This window comes from Zingiber officinale, chromosome 7A (assembly GCF_018446385.1).
Source record: "Zingiber officinale cultivar Zhangliang chromosome 7A, Zo_v1.1, whole genome shotgun sequence".
In the NCBI taxonomy this organism is placed as follows: domain Eukaryota; kingdom Viridiplantae; phylum Streptophyta; class Magnoliopsida; order Zingiberales; family Zingiberaceae; genus Zingiber; species Zingiber officinale.
Window position 1 is genome coordinate 136,113,024 of NC_055998.1, and position 20,707 is coordinate 136,133,730.

Consider the following 20,707-nt stretch of genomic DNA (forward strand, 5'->3'; position numbering starts at 1 on the left):
GTCACCTCAACTTCAAATTCAAGAACGCAATAAGCATGGTCAAACTCCCGTAGAGAAGAGTTGACGAGTAAATTAGTAGCTTCTCCCATAGATCAGATTCGTTGCTGTTTCTAGCATTCGAACAACAACTTCAATGTTCAGCTGACCCAATCAAAATTTAAAAAGCTATCAAAGTGATGAGTAAGAACCAATTAATCATGTGATAGATATGCACGAAGCTTGTTTGGATTGACCAAGCCGGCCGTAGTTCAACTTTGAAATCATCTAACAACTCTAGGACTTTTTCATTTCGTTCAACTTGAAATCATCAAACGATTAAGACTTGTTCATTTCGTCGTCTCCTAATTTCATAAATATAAATTTGAAGAAACCCACTGAGTACGTTCTCCCTATCTGGCTCGATCTTCAACAACATCCATTATTACTGCTAGCTCGCCATGAACTCCTCCGTCTTTCCATTCCTGCTCTTTTTTATCAGTGCAGCCGCCGCCTTCAAGTTTCCTCAGCCGCCCATCAAAAACCCATGGCTCGACTTCAAGAACCTCTCTGGTTGCCACCTCGGCGAGAACCGGCAAGGGGTCGCCCACCTCAAGGCTTACCTCTGCCACTTCGGCTACCTTCCGGCGGAGGGCCGATCCAACTTCACCGACTCCTTCGATAGCATCCTCGAGGCGGCAATAGCTGCCTACCAGCGCAACTTCCGCCTCGACGTGACCGGCGAGCTCGACGCGCCCACTTTGGAGCAACTTATCACCCCGCGCTGCGGCGTGCCGGACATCACCAACGCCACGTCCTCGGCCTTGCGCGGCCGCAACCTCTATTCTTATTTCGACGGCGCGCCGACGTGGCCGCCCGCCAAGACCCAGCTCAAGTACGCCATCACAGCCACCTCTGCCGTCCAAATCGACATTGCGAGGCTCAGGGTCGTCTTCGAGCGCGCATTCGCGCGGTGGTCCGCGGTGACCACGCTGGCATTCGAGGAGACGGAATCGGTGCCGGAGGCCGATATTACGATCGGGTTCTACAGAGGCTCCCACGGGGACGAAGATGATTTTGACGGCCCCCTGGGGACACTGGCGCACGCGTTCTCGCCGACGGACGGGCGGTTCCATCTGGACGCGGCGGAGGCCTGGGTGGCAGAAGGGGACGTGGCCGACGCGAGCTCGGACGAGGCGGTGGACCTCGAGTCCGTGGCGGTGCATGAGATCGGGCATCTGCTGGGACTCGGTCACTCGTTGGCGCCGGAAGCGATCATGTACCCCACATTAAGGACGAGGACCAAGAAGGTGGAACTGACGACCGACGACGTCGAGGGAATACAGAGCCTATACGGAAGAAATCCCAACTTCAGGGAGGTGTCGCCCTCAGCGAGCAGTCCGGAGACGAACGCCGCCGCTCCCGTCCATGGCCGGACGGCGGCAGCCGCGTGGACAGGGCGGCAAGTTTCCTGCATCTTGGCGGGCATAGTGATTGGGCTCTTGCTTCTCTAATTAATTGATATGTTTTTTTAAGTTATCTGTCTGTCTTCTTTTTAAATTAACTAAATAACAAATTCTTTTGTTTGTCTTATTAGATTCTTGTTGAATAGATAGATAGCTTTTATGTTTCTTGACAAACTTGGCAACTTGGGAAGGAGAGTTTTGATTAGGTCAAATTAATGGGGTTGTTCGAACTGAAACCTTCTCCGCACAATGAGCCGATTAATTTTAGGATATCGATTTGGTACTAAAGTAAATAAAAAAGCGTTCATAAAGACTCATTCAGATGATTAACATTCTAGGTATGTTTCTCATGAGAGAAAAAAATCACGGTACCATAACTAAAAGTTAAATTTTAGATCACTTGATTATTCGTTGGAGTACCCAGGACGCATAATGTTGCAATTTGCAAATGAACACGGCTGCATCAATTAAGGTATGAGAAATCACCATAACAAAGTATTATATATATTTACTAAACAAGGCTAACAATGGCAAAACAAGTTGAAATTGCAACATGAGAATGATGGTTTATGGCCAATTCATCTGAGGTGCCCTACGTACAAAGTCTCAAGCACTCAAGTTACTATGGGCCATAAGAAAGTGAAAAACAAAAAATGAAGAATTCAGAGGGTTTAAAGAGTCTCACGATTCACGTGCCTCATTATTTATTGTAGAGATATCTATAAAGATCGAGCCCAAAATCTCTGGGAAAATCTGAAGTCCTTGTCCGTTGTACCCAAGATCACATGAGGTACGCACTCTGGAGGCCAACTTATATAGAGAACTCAGAAAGCTAAGTTGCATGAGAAAATCTAAGGACAAGTTGGATGGGGGCGCCTGTGTTATATGGGGAACTCGGGAAACCAAGTTAGATGAAGGACTTGAGAGTTCAAGTTAAGGAGAGAACTGGGTGGGGTTCGGAGTCCTTGCATAAGTAGGAGTGCTAACTTGTGATGGAGCCACATAGGTTTGACCTGCTGGTCTGGAATGAGATCGCTATCCCAAGGTATCACAGACCCCTTTTTAAGTTTGGCTAAGTGAAGGCGAACAAGATCGAACTTGACATGTCAAATTAACAAGTAGTCAGGGAAAAGAAAACGAGTTGATGAGCTATTATGGAGGAACGTAACCTAAATTGAGAAACTCAGCGATCCCCAAGTGGGTCATGTCTAGATGGCCCTAAATTATGTCACCATAATGGATTGAATTATGCCTCCAAAATTGGCGAAATTCAAACGTAATTGGTCACATCCATCCTATTAAATCCATGTGGCATTAATCTTTTTAAGAGTTCTTTGTTATATGATGTACATGTGTGTTTATTGTAAATGCACGATTGATTATCGTTAAGTAGAATTTTGATATAATCCAAATAAATATTTTCTTTATGGGCTAGTCATTATTCTAAAGGTTAGTAGTCATCCATAATTTACCTCCTCCGTGTTGATCCTGTGACGAATTGGTAGAGGCGTTCGGGGCGAGCATAGTCACCTTTTGTCACCACGATTATCGTCAAGTAATAAAAAATATCAATCCCACAAGTACTATAAATCAATTACTAGTCGGATTTCAAAGTATGTTATCTGAAAAGTTGTAGATCGCAAGAGTTTGAGAACAAGAGAAAGTGATGAGAGAGTTGAGAGAGGGTGAGAGAAGGTCTAGAGCTGTCAAGAAGTCAAAGTGAAATCAGGGAGTTGGGAAGTAATCATAGGATTTTGATTTCATCATGATGGTCATTGACATCCTAAATATTGTTTACTTTTCTTACTTTATGTTAGTTCGCATGTAGGTCTATCCTGACATACAGATATAGACTTATGAAATTATACTGACGTACCTACTCAAATGTAACATTTACTTTCAAGGTGGCATTGCTAGTACAATCGCTTTCTTAGGAAGGTTCTTATCATGAGAGCCACATGATCCCTTTGTTGCCCTCCTTTATTTCGTGACGTTGAATCAAGGCAAACCCATTATGCTTTGTGATAGCATGAATCCCTTGCAGGGGAAGAAATCCAATATCCTTTGTGGCATACTGACCTATTTTCGTGACCGACTCTCCACGTGTTAGACATTTATAGGTCAGAGATTTGGATTTACCTTTCGGTCCTCCCCGCATCCCATGAGATATAAAGGTGCATATTAGTATCATAATCGTGTATACACAATAAAGTCAGACCATAGAATAAACATGTCATGTAATAAACAAAGATAAACAAATACTTGAATTAAATGTCAACAAGTTATCGGGCTACTCCCTAATCATAGAATCCGGAAAACTACACTCTATAGAGATAGAGATACTAGTGAAAGGCATTGAATCTAAGCAATTACAACTCAAAACAAAGAGTAGAGAGAAGAAAGTTTAGTCATCAAGGTTGTTGGTGTCTTCGGAAGAGTCTCTAAGCTCCAATGGTGGATGAATCGTCGCGACAACTCCTTAACGACACTCTTAATTTGGGTTTCCCTAGGACAAGGAAAACCCTCCTCCAAGAAAGGGGCAGACCCTTAAATCTCAGATACCTTAACAAGAGTTCCATTGATTCTTTTATATCTTTCCCAAACCTTCCAAATATGTTAGACCTTGCCTAAATCATCGAGACTCTGCCAAAATGAGTTTTTTATGGGTTCCACTCTAAAACAAACTTGTTGATCTTACAATTATCTTCAATTTGATAGGTCGTAGGCTCCGTGACTTAAACTAAGCTAAAAGTTATGCTCGTTCGAAGTGTGGTATGTTGTTTAGGCCATCTCAGGACAGATTAACACAGTCGTGTCTAGGAGGCATGGTTGTGCCTGTGAAGCACAACCTGATTGTTTGGCTCTAAAGTGAAAAGGACGGTTGTGCTTGGGAGGCACGACCATGTCAGAGGTTGTAGACTCCAGTTTTGTACTATTTTGCATCAAATTTTGCCTGAAGGAACATGTTTGTGTCATGGGACATAGTTAGAGCGTGTTCTTCGATTAAAATTTCAATTTAATAGTCTTTTGACCACCCATTTTCTTCTCGTATGATTCACGGTCATGTACTATGTTAGAAATATACGTTCTAAGGCTTCTTTACTCCATTTTAGCTCTGAATTCACGTCCTATCAACAAAAAGACACAAACAGCAATCCTCTAAACAAGAAGTGTGAAAATCATAAAAATAAAATATAAGAATGCAAAATATGCTTATGAAATGTCACTAAATGTATGTGAAACAATACTAAAAGTCACATAAGAAACACACACATCAATATCCCATACTTGAACTTTTGCTTGTCCTCAAGTAAAACCTGCAATCTAGACTTATGTATGTGACTGATGCATCATAATCCCTAACGAATCAGTGTAATTATATCATGTAGTTTCACTAATGAGCAAAATATCCGAATTGTATTAACATGTGGCCTAACTGATAGTTCTTTGTGTAGGGATCTTATGCATAAAACAATACATAATGTAGTAGAAAAAGAATTTCTCCAGACATCCATACGAATATGGTATACTCGTTCTTGCTACTCTATCACATAGTTGGATTACCTTTATTACGTAAATGGTACTCCCGACAGTAATTTTGATTCGGATGCAGATCTCATCACGATCAGAATGTTCGCGCCTCTTCGATATCCACATGAACACATTTTATGTCCATCTCACAAACTCACTACTTGGAGAAGAAATAACCTTTGTTGTGCTAACAACAACTCAAAGAAGTTTTGGCCAAGGGAAGAAGAAGAGGAAGACGAAGAAGATGCAATCATCATTACCAAAATGCAATGCCAAAAACCTTTTATATTCATCTAATGAATACAAAGAGTTTTTTCCCTTTGGTCTTCTTCTCATTAATGTATGATTAATCCAAATTAATCATCACTATTCTTCTTTAATGACTGGATTCAATTAAGTCTAACTCAATGATTCTAATTTGAATTAGACTCAATCCAATGGTTAGATTCATTTCAGTCTAATCCAATTAGTCTAATTTGGATTAGACTCAATCCAATACAAATTAGACTCAATCCAATAGCACAATGGTTCATCATATTTTAGTCAAACTAAAATGAATCTATCTCCAAATCAACATGTTCTTTGTGTGTGACCTAATAGGTTCTCGTAACGTTGGTAATGTATCTAAAATAATATTTTTGATACATAAGTAATGAGTGATATCTAGCAATACATCATTGCTACCTAAGTGACGAGAATATCTAGATCCGACCTAATCTTTCTATGTCTATTATATTATATGACTTGGTCCTTCTATCCTCGATATATAGATTGATCAATAAGACATAAACAGCATCATCCTCTTATCAATCTTTGTGTTTCTTGATCTCCCAGTAGATTCACATAACCAAATGAGATCAATATCTCATATTGACTTATTTGAGTATAGTCATGCATTTTAGTAATCTTACTTAATCAAGGGGACCATAGATATCACTTCCATCATATGAAAGGGATAGATTCCATCTACATCACTTACATCCTTTCGCATAACTTATTGTACACCGAGTGATCGACTTTATAGTCCACCTTATTATAGGTGATGTTTACCTATGCCAAAGTACACAATCCCTTATGTAGGAAACCGCAGTGACTTCAAGTCTAAGAACTATTCAAACTAATAATCACTATAAAAATATTTATGACACTCATATAATGATCCATGAAACATTCTTATGGTACGTCAATTCAGTACATATTCTTTAATATATATCCATGTGTCAATTTGATATCTTATATCCATGACTTTTGAAATTAAGTCATCAATTGACCTACATGCTAGTCTTAATGCATTAATATTGTCCTTATTTATTAGTGTTAAATTAGGAATAGTTTAGAGTAGGGTTCTATATATATCTATACTTCCCACTATCAATTCAACCAATTGATATGTTGTAGATTAGAACCATACTACTCTAAGACATTATTATACTTATTCATCTAGAATAAATCTAAAGTAAATATAATAACCATAACCTTTATCTTTTATTAATGAAATATGATATAATATATCTTAAGTCAATCAATTTTTAATTGGCTCTTAGGGCTTACCCTAACACTTTATGCTCTATGCAAAAAGTGACTTAACTTTTTATAGTTTTCAACTTTCAATTCTCGTAAAGTTGTTATCTAACCATGTTCCTAATGCTTCTGGTGACAGATGTTTACTTGTCACATACAAGGTTCGTTCCCCTAAAGTATTATGCACTGTCTACATAAGTTCTTAAAAGAGTACTTGGTATCAAAAGAAATATAACATATATTTTTTAGTAACATAACTTGGTCACAAATGGGTACTTTATTAGTTTCTACTCACGATTGTAAGTACCCCGTGGTTGTTTTGATATGATCAATCAAGTCAGGTTAGGTCTTATTGGTTTTTAACCTCTATGTCTAAGTGTCCAGGAACTTAGGAACACAGGAAGTCGAGCAACAAACGCAACTAGCGAGAAGGACAACACGGGAGAGAGCCGATGGACTCGGTGCATCTAAGGGACGAAGTGCTGTGGAAGAGTACGCGAACGGATGAGAATGAGGCGCACGGTGTTTTCGAGGGATGAAAAGCCGGAGCAGAAGACTGCTCGAAGGCCGGAAGTTGGGTTCGAGTGAGCCCTATTCCGGATAGCCGAGATCATCCAAGCGAGCGGAGCCGAAGCAGAAGATCCAGACCAATGCGAGTTAAACCGGAGCAGAAGACCGGGACCAAAAGTCAACAAGTTGTTGACTTTCTTGGTTCAGGTGCCCGAACCTATCCGAGGCGCCCCAACCTGGTCCAGGCGCTCCAACTTGATCGAGGCGCCTGGACTAGAAATTTTAGCCATTCGCAACGTGGCGCATTGCGTCGCAATGGGGATAAAATTTTATCTTCCTCCAAGTGCCTGGAATCCTTCCAGGCACTCCAACCAGGGTTGTAAATACAGCCCTGGTCCCAGAGGTTCAAAACAACACTTGTGATTCATTCTAATTTTATTTTGTTCTGTAATTGAGTGCTTCAACTGTTGTAAGAAGTTTCTCCGCCTGAAGGAGATTGTTTACTGAGCTCTAACTTCCTTGGATTAACAATCTTTCCGGTTGTAACCAAGCAACCCTTTCGTGCCTCTTATTTTTTAGTCATTTATTTTGTTTTTACAAGTGTTGATTGTTTTTAAGCTATAAAGATTGAGAAAAGTTCATTTTAATTTTACAGTACTATTCACCTCCTCTAATCGACCGCTAGCAATGCAACAAAGACAACTAATTTTTATCACATATTTGCTTTTCTCTCTTTTTTTTCAATATGTTGTGATCTTTTTTCAACACAATCTTTTTTTCTGGGATTTAAAATTTTCCCAATGAGTACCATGATCCTAACTTTCAAGTAACCAAAATGTAATGAAGTCACTTAGAAAATAAGAGTACTAGTCTAGTTCTATGAATAATAACTATTTTCAAATATATCAACTATCAAACCAAGCAAAATGTGAATAAAGATCCTAAACAACTAGGTCAACACCAATACTCTTATGATAAAAATGTTGCTCAGATCATGTTATTATTAATATAAAAAAAGTGATAGCTAAGCATACTAGCATATTACACACAAAAAAAGAGTCCATCATGTTAATGTCATGCTATAAGAAACAAACAAGTAATGCATGAATGATGACATGTAAGCATGATCAAAAATAAAAATATATGATGCAAAAAGAAATATGTCAAAAACAACAAAATATAAACTAAATACTAACTAAGCTAACAAAACATCCCCAAATTTGAATAAATCATTGTCCTTTGATGCGAATATATTAGGGGGCCCAAAGGAAATTAAGGAAAAGAAAAGGGGCATTTTGGTCTTTTGGCATGAGTAGGGTTTTGTTTTAAAAGGTAGCACTGTTCATGGGAAGAGGAGGGGGCTTCTTCGGGCTTGATTCCGCCGCCGCCGCCACCATGAGAAGAAGAAAGGGCTTCTTCTTGGTCCTTTGCTGCCGCCGCCAGAGAAATCCGCCAAGGACGACCATCTTCGGGGCCACCTCCTCCCTTCTCCTGTGACCCCGGTGCCTTCCATCGCGGCCATCGGCGCCTTACGTCGCCACCGCCGCCTCCAGTGGCTGCGGATGTCGTCGTCGACGCCTCTCACAGCCGTCGACACTGGTGCCTCCCGCCACTGCCACCGTCGCCTCTAACGGCCACTACAGCTGCCTCCGGTGGCTACCACCTCGCCGCCTCCGGCGGCCATCGCCACCGCCGCCTCTAGCGACTACCCCAATTGCCTTTGGCAGCCACCACTGTCGTTGGCTCCGGTGACTACCACAGTCGCCTCCAGCGGCAATCATCGCCGCCTCATCCAGAGTCGTCACCCTCCGGGCAATCATCGCCTGAATGCTTATGTTTCATATGATTTATCTACTTCGACCTGTGAGTCGATAGGGTGTTCAGCTTGCAAACCGATGTGGTTCCGGCCATCGCACCATTGTATGTCGCTCTTCGCACCGCTATTACGATTATGCATTATTGATATTATCCGGCCTGTGCGCCGTGTGCTTGCCTGCGAGTCGCTGTCATATTTCGGCCTACGTGCCTCATCACTACAAGAAAATTGAGATTCTACAACACTTAAAAGACAACGTTTTTTTTAAAAATCGTTGTCTTTTTTCTTTTAACAACGCTTTTAGTGAAAAGCGTTGTCTTTATTTTTTATTTCTTTTTAAAGACAATGCTTTTTTAAATATGCGTTGTCTATTGATATTTTTTTTATATCAAAGACAATGCTTTTCAAAAAATGTTGTGTTTAAGTGTTGTCTATTGCATAATTTTTTTAGTATACATAGGTAGACAAAAGCATGATTTTTTACAAGTGCCCACAAAACCCTCCTCCTCCCTCAACCCACGCAGAGCTCCACGACCCTAGCTCCACCGCCGAAACCCACAGTGATTTTTCCCTCTGCCTAACCCACCGGCGAAACTCATCTCCACGACCCTAGCTCCACCGCCGAAACCCATAGTGAAACCCTAGCTCCTCCCCAAACTCATCTCCATGAAAACTCATCTCCACCGAAACTCATCTCCATGAAAAACCTAGCCTCCAAAACCCACCGCTCGCACCTAACCTCCTCCACCACATCTCCACACCGGCCGGGACCTAGCCTCCTCTGCCACTCCTTCGTGCCACCAGCGACCTAGCTTCCTTTGCCACTCCTCCACGGCGCCTACGACCTAGCCTCCACCGCTTAAAAATATGAGGTGATCTTCCTCTTTTTGATGCCAACTTACACATTGGGATATAGCTGCCCAATTTTGTTGCTGGAAAGATAATTCATTTGGATATTACAATTTCTTTTCTTTTCTATTTGAATTTTTGGTCACTCCATCGCATTGAGTTATGCGTGGCAAATAACTTGTGTTGGTAAAATGGAGTTACCTGTCTACCTCATGGATCAACTCACTATGGACGAAATCGTTTTCCATAAGTCCTGTTTCAAGTGCAATAACTGCAAAGGAACCCTCACGGTATCGTCGTTCGCCTCTATCTGTGTTCTCCCTTTTGGAATTTTATGTTGTTATTTGAACTTTACTTTGTTTGTAATCATCTCTTTTCATTGGAAGTAGCGAGTTTAAGTAAGATGTGTTCGTCTGATGTGTTCCAAATAACTTGGAACGTCGAGATTCCTAGTAAATGATCAATGTTGTAGATTTGATATTCGAAGCTAGTTTTGTAGAGTAAATAAATATTCTATTTTTGGATCATGATAAAAGTAGAAATTTTGTCTTCGTATCTTGTCACTCATGTTATGCAATCCAATAGTTGACTCCTTTATAAATTTATTGTTAAAAAAAATACAATTTTGTCTACAGTCTTTCTTTGTGTTGGAAACTTAGTAGCACTAAATTGCTTTAGGTAGTATCCTCAACAAAATATATATCAAGATTGAGTAAATCTAGAATGATTCATTGCTTGATAGCATATATAGTGAGCAATATTACTATTCAAGTGAGAGCAATATTAATTCTGATAGAATATCGCTAGGTATGATAATTAACCATTGTCAGTTAAATAAGTTAAATCATGTTATGAGAAATTTCAATCATTGTTTGGAAAGCAGTTGGTAATTGCATAAATAATGATTTAGCATTCAGAAGAGTTTTTCTACATCTTTTATTTGTTTCATCTTTTGTTTCTTTAATGGAAGGTGTTTTGTATTGCAAGCCTCACTTTGAACAACTCTTCAAGGAATCTGTTTTAGCTAAAGGTCATTATTTGTTGCCTAGATATAAGTTCATTATCTTGTTTTAGCTAAAGTAAACAAGATTTTTTTAAGTTATTTTTTAATGAATTATTTGTTGTCGTTAAGTGTTGTGTTTTGTCTATATTTTTATTTTCTTTTATTGTCAATATTCCTAAAAGTAAATAAGATTTCTAATGAACTATTTATTTTCTTCAGCACTTACTGAGGGTTGGAGGGTATGTGACATGCATCTTCCTCAGGATTGGAGGGTATGTGACATGCATCTTTTAATGTCAATTTTATTAGTAAAATTATCTATGGTAGTTCACATCAATGTTCACTAAATTTTTTTATTGTGCCAAACTCCAAGAAACAAGTACATTTTTTTGGTATTCCTTTCCATTGTCATTAAAAAAGTTTCTTAAATGGATCTCAGTTTCATGGTTGTAACTAAATTGATAACCTCATCTGTAACCTTATTAGAATAATGATAGTCCCTACAACATGTCAATGTGGCTCTTATTCTTTCTAAAATCTATAGAGATTTAAAGATATGAGAGAAATACATGGAAGAAGCCGTGATGATAGGCAGAAAAGAGAACAATTACGCCAAGAGAAGGAAATGTCCAAGTTTGCATAAATGTATCCTATATACTTTTGCTTTCTTACACCTCCCTGCACTTTTATTTAATTTTCTTTTCCTGTGTATATATGTGTGTGAACCATAGAACGTCATATCTTATCTACATGTTTATTTACTATTTTGTAGGGCAGATGCACATAGACAACGCCAACAATAGCAACAACAACAACAACAACATGAAGGTTTTGGGACCTCCTGCGATGTTAGTGCACCCAAGGTTTCTTCAACAGTACTACAACAGGATCAGTGACAAGATATGAAATTTGGCTTTTTTAAGCAAGGCAATGCCAAGGTTGGTTATTTTGGATCCCATCTTGTTAATTGAGGTTTTGTTTTTGTTACTGTTAAGTTTAGGAAACTGTATAATGTAAGCTGTGTTGTTACAACATAGCTTGCCGATCAAATATCAGATACAACAATGCTTGATAATAACCCTTATTATCAAATGATTGAGTTGTCCAAATGTATTTTGCTTGTCATTAGTAGATCATTACACTTTTTATAAGTTGATATAGAACTTCAATCTTGTTACTTTTCACCTATATTTTAGTATATTATTTTTGGTGTACATGACAGTTTGTGGGTGCTTTTTTGTTGTTGTGCTTTGCATACTGTTTATGAGGAATTGGCTTGTGAACCACAACAAATTTCTTACTAATTGTTGTCACCATAGGTCCACTAATGACCCTTGTCAAGTTTTGATTTATCTCTTATGTACCTTAATCCAGATTTTCTAATTGTTCTATGGTGTGAACTGTGACCTTTGTTTTTAGTTTTTCTTTTGCATAATAATGATGGTATTATTTTCTGTGGCAGATACACAGTGGTAGGTGTTTTGTCCCAGTCTCAAGCTAGCAATACTTTTTGAGTGTATCTAGTAGAAGTAAGCATGCAGATCGTTCCCTTCGAGACCGGCTAGCTATTTTGTTCTTTTTTGTTTTAAATTTGAATGTCACTATCTACTTTGAAATAGAATTATTTAGTATTTGAAATCATTAACTGAATTCTACTTTGTAGCTGAATTCTCTTGTAAATATTAATATTTACTTTGTAGCTGAATTCTATTATTTTGGTATGAGTTTGAAATCATTAGCCAAGCTGATTAACTGCTATTATATGTCAAATTTGAATCTGGATATGGTAAAAGAAAAATAATAGCTTTGTAAATATAAAAACAATGATTTTGGAAATAGATTTTTTTTATTTTAAAAAGACAACGCTTTTAAAGCGTTGTAAAAATGTTGTCTTTGTCAAAAACAACAACGCTTTTAAAGCGTTGCAAAAACATTGTCTTTGAAAAAAATAACAACGTTTTTAAAGCATTGCAAAAGCGTTGTCTTTGCTATAAACCACAACGTTTTTAAAGCGTTGTCGTAGAGCGGACTTTTAACAACAGTGGTTTTAACAACGCTTTTTCACCAACAAAGACAACGCTTTTAAAGCGTTGTCTATTAGCTTTTTTCTTGTAATGCATTCTGGATCCATGCTGCACCGGATTCTATGTCGTCACCCCTAGATCTGGCTACTCAGCTGACTCACACTCATCTACCCTGCACGGTCATGACGACTCGATTAGCATCGCGACCAACTCACCGATCCATCCGAGAGCACCCCTCGGGGCCAGGATACGTTACTGTACTCATCTTGTATTTATTTAGTTGTTCTACCATTATTCGGCCGTTTATATATTTGTGGGACCCGCCTCGAGCATCGGGGTACCAGGGACCGGGACAACTCGATCGCTGGCTACATGTACTGTTGACCAGAGGACTTCGGACGACTTGGTCAACACAGAATACAACTCACCATCCGGGTCATGAAGATGCGGTCAACATTCTAGACACGTCATTCCGGCAGTTCCGTCTTCTCATATTCCCGACAGGATCATCCTCAATGATTTCAAATATTATTCTAGAGGAATTGGAAAAGGAGGTTACCAAGTAATGCACACAAAGAATAAAAATCATTTTACTACCAACGATACTCCTCCATCTCGTAGTCATGCTCCTCCTCATGGCGATAATGATCATCGACTCTTTAGTAGTATAGCTTCATTCTCCATCTCCAAATGCCCTGTAGAAGGATTAAAAAAGAAAGAAAAGAATGTCTAGTTATAGTAACTCATGTGGATGGGTGAGGTGGGGGCTCAGGAGATGGGGTAAATGATTTGGTAGTAAAAGTCACCATCCCTCATAATCATATGTATAGTAATGCAACCCTCTGTATCCATTCTCAAGCTACCTCTAGCTTCCTCAAGTAATAATCAAATCATAATCAAGGATACAGGTTATGATTATGGTGGTAATCAATCCTCAAATGACAATATTTCTCGACTACAAGTTAATTTAAAATCAAATCGCATTCCTCTAAGGTCATATGATAATCATTGTTAAACACCAAAGAGTAATTATACCTTCTTGACATCCTTTATCTTGTAAAATATTAACTTCCATCAAATTCAAAATTTTAAAGGTAATCATAAGTTAAGTAGGATAAAACATGATCATCGAGATACTAGGAATTGATAATTTTCTCATAGCAAGTATATTATAATGAGTTTTATGATTAACATACCCAAAAATAATAAAGCCAAAGAGATTAGAATCGTTACCTTTGTCACGTACTTTGTCCTTGCGTTTGTTGTGTGAGCTTGAATCCTTCCTACGTTATTTGGACATCTTTATCCTAAACACAATTCTTCTAGACTTCTAAAAGTCTTCAAAATGATATTTTTTGGGTCTAAAACTAAGTCATTATATGTTGAATCAGGTATCAAATTGTATATCTTCGAATGAGCTTGGATTTGAGTGGTTGTACGTCCTGTAGTTCATCTTGGATCAAAAGTTATGGCCATTTAAAATTTAGTCTGCAGTGAGACACGGCGTGCATAACAAGCCGTGTTGGATGCAGTATGTGCAGGCACGACCATGCCCGAGAGACACATAGGTTGCCCTTACCAGCGGTAGGGAGAAAAGCACAGTCATGTCTGGTCCTAATGTTGGCTCTAAAGTAAAAAAGCATGATCGTGTCTGGGGCATGTCTGGTGCAACATCAAAAGGCATGGTCATGCCAAGGGGCGTGACCTGCCTATATCCACTTCTAATGAGAAAAGCACCATCATTCTTGGGAGGCATGACCGTAGTTGGTTTGGATGCCAAGACTGCAGAGAAAAGCACGGTCATGCCTAAGAAGCATGGTCGTGGCTAGCGAGTCCTGGTTGTGACTGTCTTTCTATAGAGAAAAGCATGGTCGTACCTAAGAAGTGCGACCATGTTAAGTGCTAGAAACACCATTTTTGCTCCGTTCTTTGGTTAACTTTGTCCGGAGGAACATGACTATGTCTTGGGACACAACCAAAGTGTATTCCTTATTGTCGCTTCTCGCTCCAATGCTTATGTACTTCATTTTTGTTCTAGATGTTAAAATGAGTTAAAATAAAAGCTAAGCCTATGAATAGAAGAAAAACTTAAACGAAAATAAAGAAAGAAACTTGGGTTGTCTCCTAAGAAGTGTTTGCTTATGGTCATAAGCTTGGCCCTTGTCAATCTCAATTGGGAGTACATGATTTGAGGTGGTTGCGCTCCTCTATTCTCTTATTAGGTTCATCAACAGAGTATCTTTTAAACCTCACTAATGCCAATGCAACACACTTTCAGACTTCTTTGCCAAGGGTTCTTAGCCTTTTATCAGATTTGTTTGGTCTCTCAATTAGGCCATATGTATTAAACCTTGCTCATGGAAGAGCAAGGTACTTACTGTCTCTAGCTCTTAGGCCTTCATTGAATATGCTTATCTTCAAATGATCATCACAAGGTCATCCATGTGTTTGCTATGAAAACTATGTCTTACCACAAATATGCTCGAGAAAAGGTTGGTTAGTAGCTTTTGATATATCAAATAAAATTTTACATTGACCAATCACCAAAGGGAGTATAACATCTATTAATGTTTCAACTATGGATAGAAAAGACTCTTTTCTTGATCTTTGAGGTTTGGAGTTAATTTGATTAAAGTAATGCATATCTTTGTCAAAGTTTCAATTACATATTCCTTGAGCTCATCTTCATGTGATTTCTGAGTGGTTTCCAACTCTTTTCTTCTCGTGGCCGAGGAAGACTTTTTTGAATATCAAAAGTTTGAGGATCCTTATCCATCTCTGATATAATAACATTGACAGACACATTAAATCTCTTTCTTCAAGTGATGTATTAGTGATTGCATCCCCGTTGTTTTGTTTGTTTTGAGTTGCAATAAAATGTTTCTACTTGATTTGTAAGTTGTGAAATCTATTGTAATTATTGATTGTATGTCATGTTGCTTCACACATCTCACGATATAGCTGTTATAGCCAATGAAAGTAGTTAAAGAGGACACCCCATTTTTTCTATGCACTCCTTATACAAGGTCTAAAAGCATTGGACAATTATCGATTACATGTCATGTTACACCGCAAAGCTCACAATAATAGTTGAAAAAATTCACAACATAAATTTTTTTGAACCATTGAGTTTGAGCACCCATCTTGTTTTTAAGGGAAACTCGTCCACCTAAAAAAGAGAGGTCAGAAAAGGTAAAAAAGTAGTAAAAGAAGAAAAGAGAGAAATTGTAAGAAAAAAAATCTAGATTAACCAAATCACTATCCAACTAATATTTATTGGCACAACCCCCAGCAACAACACAAAAAATTTGATGTGTGTTTACCGTAAGTGCACAATTGTCATCAACTAATAAAAGATATCGATCTCACCAGAACCGTAAATCAATTATTAGTCAGAATTACAAACTAAATTATCTATAAAGTCGTAGATCATAAGGGTTTGAGGATAAGAAAAAGAGATGAGAGAGTTGAGAGAGAGAGAGAGAGAGAGAGAAGATCTAGAGTTGTCAAGAAGTCAAGGTGAAATCAGGGAGTTGGGAAGTGATTTTAAGATTTTGATTTCACCACGATGACTTTGACATCCTAAATATTGTTATTTTCCTATCTCTATGTTAGTTCATATGTAGGTAGTCTATCCTGACATATAGATATAAACTTTTGAAATTATACTGACAAACCTATCTAAATGCAACATTTACTTTCAAGGTGACATTGCTAGTACAATTGCTTGCTCAAGAAGGTCCTTATCATGAGAGTCACATGATCCCCTAGTTGCCCTCCTTTACTTCGTGGCGTTGAATCAGGGCAAATTCATTATGCTCTGTGATAGCTAATGGATCTCTTGTTGGGGAAGAAATCCAATACCCCTCGTGGTATACCGACCTACTTTCGTGATCGACTATCTACGTGATGGACATTTATGGGTCAGAGATTTGGGTTCATCTTTCAATCCTTCCCCACATTTCATGTATACACAATAAATTCAGATCATGGAATAAACATATATCATGCAATAAAAAAAAGATAAACAAACACTTGAATTAAATGTCAACAAGTTTTCGGGTTACTCTCTCATTCTAGAATCTAGAGAACTACTCATAGAGATGGAGATACTACTGAAAGACATTGAATCTAGGAAATTTAAACTCAAAACAAAGACTAGAGAAAAGAAAGCTTAGTCATGAAGGTTGTTGGTGTATTCGTAAGAGTCTTCAAGCTTCGATGATGGACGAATTGTCACGACTACATCTTGATGGCGCTCTTAGGGTTTCCCTAGGATAAGAAAAACCTTCATCCAGGGAAAGGGGGGGAGGGGGGGGAGTCCCAAATAACCTGACAAGAGTTTCATTGGTTCTTTTATAACTTCCCCAAACCTTCCAAATATGTTACTGCCTAAACCATTGGGGCTCTGGAAAAAATATGATTTGCATCCTTTATACTAGTTTTTTATGGATTCCACCATGAAGAAAACTTATAGATATTGAAATTATCTTTAATTTTATAGATTGTAGGCACTGTGACTCAAACCAAGCTAAAAGGTATGCTCATTCAAAGTTTGGTATGGGGCCGCCTCATGACAGATTGACACGGTCATGCATGGAAAGCATGGTCTGGCTGTTTGGCTCTGGAGTGAAAAGCATAGCCACACATGGGAGGCAAAGCCATGTCAAAGGCTATAGACTCCATTTTTACTCCATTTATCATCAAATTTTACTTGGAAGAACATGTCTATGTCATGGGACACGATCAGAGCATGTTCCTTAATCAAAACTTTAATTTAATAGTGTTTTGGCTATCTTTTTCTTCCCGTATAATCCACAACCATGTACTATGTTGAAAATACATATTTAAGGTTTATTTACTCTATTTTAGTTTTAAATTCATATTCTATCAATAAAAAAGCACAAAGAACAATATTCTTAACAAAAAGTGTGAAAACAATAAAATGAAGATACAAGAATGCAAAACATACTCATCAAATGTTATAAAATGTATATGAAACAATACTAAAATTCATGCAAGAAACACACACATCATTATGTTAGATGAATCACGAACACCCCAAGGTTTACATGTGTCATTGGATCAAGATCAAATCCTGACTGGCCCTTACTCCTCTTCATGAGGTTCCCTACATTATTAGATTCAGTGATTTGATAGCACTAGGTGCCTCTATGCTAGGTATTAATGTTGGGACACTTCGGAGATAGAGGGGAAGGGGGGGGTGTGAATAGCTCGTTTCGCTTCGTTGAAGGTGGTTTGCAATGGATAACCTTGAAGTGAACTCCTCCAATGCTAACACAAAAATTTACTTGGTATTCACCTCAAGAAGAGATAACTAATTCAAGGATTTACACCCGAGCACACTCTCCACTATGAAAATATTCCTTCTCGAAACAATCTAAGGTGGAGAAATTTCGTACAAGCACACACAAGAATATAACTCAAAAATAAAAAGTAAATGTACATAAATAAAATAAAAATCTCTTCTTGCTTGATATCTTATAGCTTGTAATTATCTCTTGAGCATTGGAAGTGCAACAACACTTGTCTTCAAGAATCTTTAAGAACCGGCGACAATAGTGGAGAAGAATCGGTGAAGAGTTGCAGAGAAGAAGTGTAGTGAACTCTCCAATGGCTTTATCTTTATGCTTTAGGCTCTCAATCGATTGGGTTTGCTCCCAATCAATTGTCATGTTATATCCCAGCAATCATAGCTGTCTAAAGCTCGTAATCTGCACAACGGTCATATTCCAATTAATTGACCAATCGATTGGGGAGGCTCAATCAATCAACTGATCAATTTAGAGCGTCTTTGTGCTCTCACAGAAGACCCATAATCGATTCCGGCTACCTCATAATTTTATAAGAAACTCAGTTCAATTGATTAACTGATCGATTGATGAGTAGCCTAATCAATCGGTTGATTAATTAGGTGCCTTTTTGTGCTCACGAGAATGGCTGTCAAACGATCAGCTGATCAATTAGGTCGCCTTTGTTAGCAGCGCTCTCCCGATCAACTGATCGATTAGGCTTCTGACCAATCAATTAACTGATTGATTACCTAGCCCTATCTCACAAAACATAAGTATAGGGTTCCTTGCCTAACATCCGGTTAGTCGTGACCTATTAGGACTTTCTTATGCGTAGCATCCGGTCAGCCTTGACCTATTGGGACTTTGTCACTAAGTATCCAGTCAATCCTTTGACATGCTTAGACTTTTCTCCTATACCAAGTGTTCAGTCAACGTTCACCCACTTGAACTTACTGTCTTGTGCCAAGTGTTTAGTCTTTCATGACCCATTTGGACTTCCAAATACCAGGTGTCTGGTCAGCCTTCACCCACCTGGATTTTCTCATGTCTGGCTTCACTCACCGAGGCTTTTCACCACCTAGCTTCACTCACCAGGATTTCTCTCTTCCTAACTTCACTCACTAGGGTTTTTCATCTGGCTTCAGTCACTAAGATTTCCCTCTGTCTATCTTCACTCACTGGGATTTTCCACCTACCTTCAGTCACTAGGATTTCCCTCTGCCTAACTTCATTCACTAGGGTTTTTCACTAGCTTCACTCACCAGGACTTTTTCCACTATCTAGCTTCACTCGCTAAAACTTTTCACCTAACTTCACTCACCAAGACTTTTCTCACTACCTAGCTTCACTCGCCAGGGCTTTCCAACTGTCTGGTTTCACTCATCAAGACTTTCCAACTGCGTGACTTTACTCATTAGGACTTTCTAATCTGTCTACCTTCACTCACTAGAACTTTCCACGCCAAGTCTCTAGTTAACATTGACCCACTTGTATTTTCTTCTTCTTCCAACATTCTCATTGGTGTTGCCCTTGTCTAACATCCAATTAGGACTTCCTAATCAAGTATCTTTTCAACCTTGACATACTTGACTTTTTTGATCAACCTTTGACCGTTAATATTTTATATGGACAATTGCACCTGCAATCTCTATACATTATTAAATATTAAAACTCAAACATCAAGACTCAAGCTTGAGCCAACTCAAGTTTAGTCAACCATGACCCATGGGAAATTACACCAATAGTTAAATTTATAATGACTATCTTGCACTTCTTCCCCTTCTGTGTATTTCATTCAACCTTCGTCTTCCTTGTGCATGTGATCCCATGTAAGTTTCTGCCTCGTTTGTTTTCTCTTATCTTTCATTGCCTCATGTTGAGATGGCTTCTAGGGCTAGTCATATGATACGTCTAGTAGATCTAGTAGTAGATAGTCAGATATAGTGAGGTGACACTTGGAGAGTCATCCTTGGCCCAAGCTGAACAACCCAGGTTTGAACTTTTACCTTCCCAGGTCGCCCTAATTGATAAATGGGTAATCACAAAGGGGATCTACATTCCCAATGATTATGATATTATCATCCCAAGGTACTCTAACCACCCCCATCTTCCTCTAATAGCATCCATTATCACCAAGTCATTGTTGGGACCATTGACATCGCTTGAGGGCATGAATAGTGATTCACTTCACTCATTCGATTTTGTGTTCAGAATAGATTACTGCTCAATAGAAAGAGAAACATAAACCAACTAATACAATAGAAGTAAGCACAAATGCAAATAGATTTTACGTGGTTTAGAATCCTTATTCTTAATCTACAACCTAGTTTTAGCGATACTCCACCAACTTTCTCCTTGCCAGAGATCTCCCGGAGTGAAGAAACCTCTTACAATTTATTTTTTATATTATAACATCAAATAAAATGAAGTACAAATAGAAATATGAACTATGTAAATCAAACACTTTACAATAATAAATTTTTGCTTTGAACGTTGTTGGTTGCTTTAGATTACCTTTTGAAAGTCTATAATGCAACAACACCTCCCCTTCAAAATCTTTAAAAACTGACCCCTCAAATCTTCTATGAACCAGTCTTTATAGGATTGTTGCCATGATTGCTTTTTGTTAAACAGTCAACATCTAACTTGCAAGAGAAATTGAAAAGTTTAACCCTAGGTAGGAAGCACCCTTCAAA

The 20,707-nt window shown here is 38.5% G+C and overlaps 1 protein-coding gene and 1 long non-coding RNA gene across 2 annotated transcripts; both read left to right on the forward strand.

The window, feature by feature from the left end:
- The first annotated feature begins 336 nt into the window (after positions 1–336).
- LOC122000533 (metalloendoproteinase 2-MMP-like) lies at positions 337–1,572 on the forward strand. Its single transcript, XM_042554912.1, has one exon. The coding sequence runs from the start codon at positions 438–440 to the stop codon at positions 1,488–1,490; it is 1,053 nt and encodes a 350-aa protein (XP_042410846.1). The 5' UTR covers positions 337–437; the 3' UTR covers positions 1,491–1,572.
- Positions 1,573–11,558: 9,986 nt separating this feature from the next.
- Positions 11,559–12,377, forward strand: LOC122000534. The gene is made up of 2 exons (XR_006117164.1): positions 11,559–11,610; positions 12,135–12,377. It is a non-coding gene; the product is annotated as an uncharacterized LOC122000534 (long non-coding RNA).
- Positions 12,378–20,707: the final 8,330 nt, after the last annotated feature.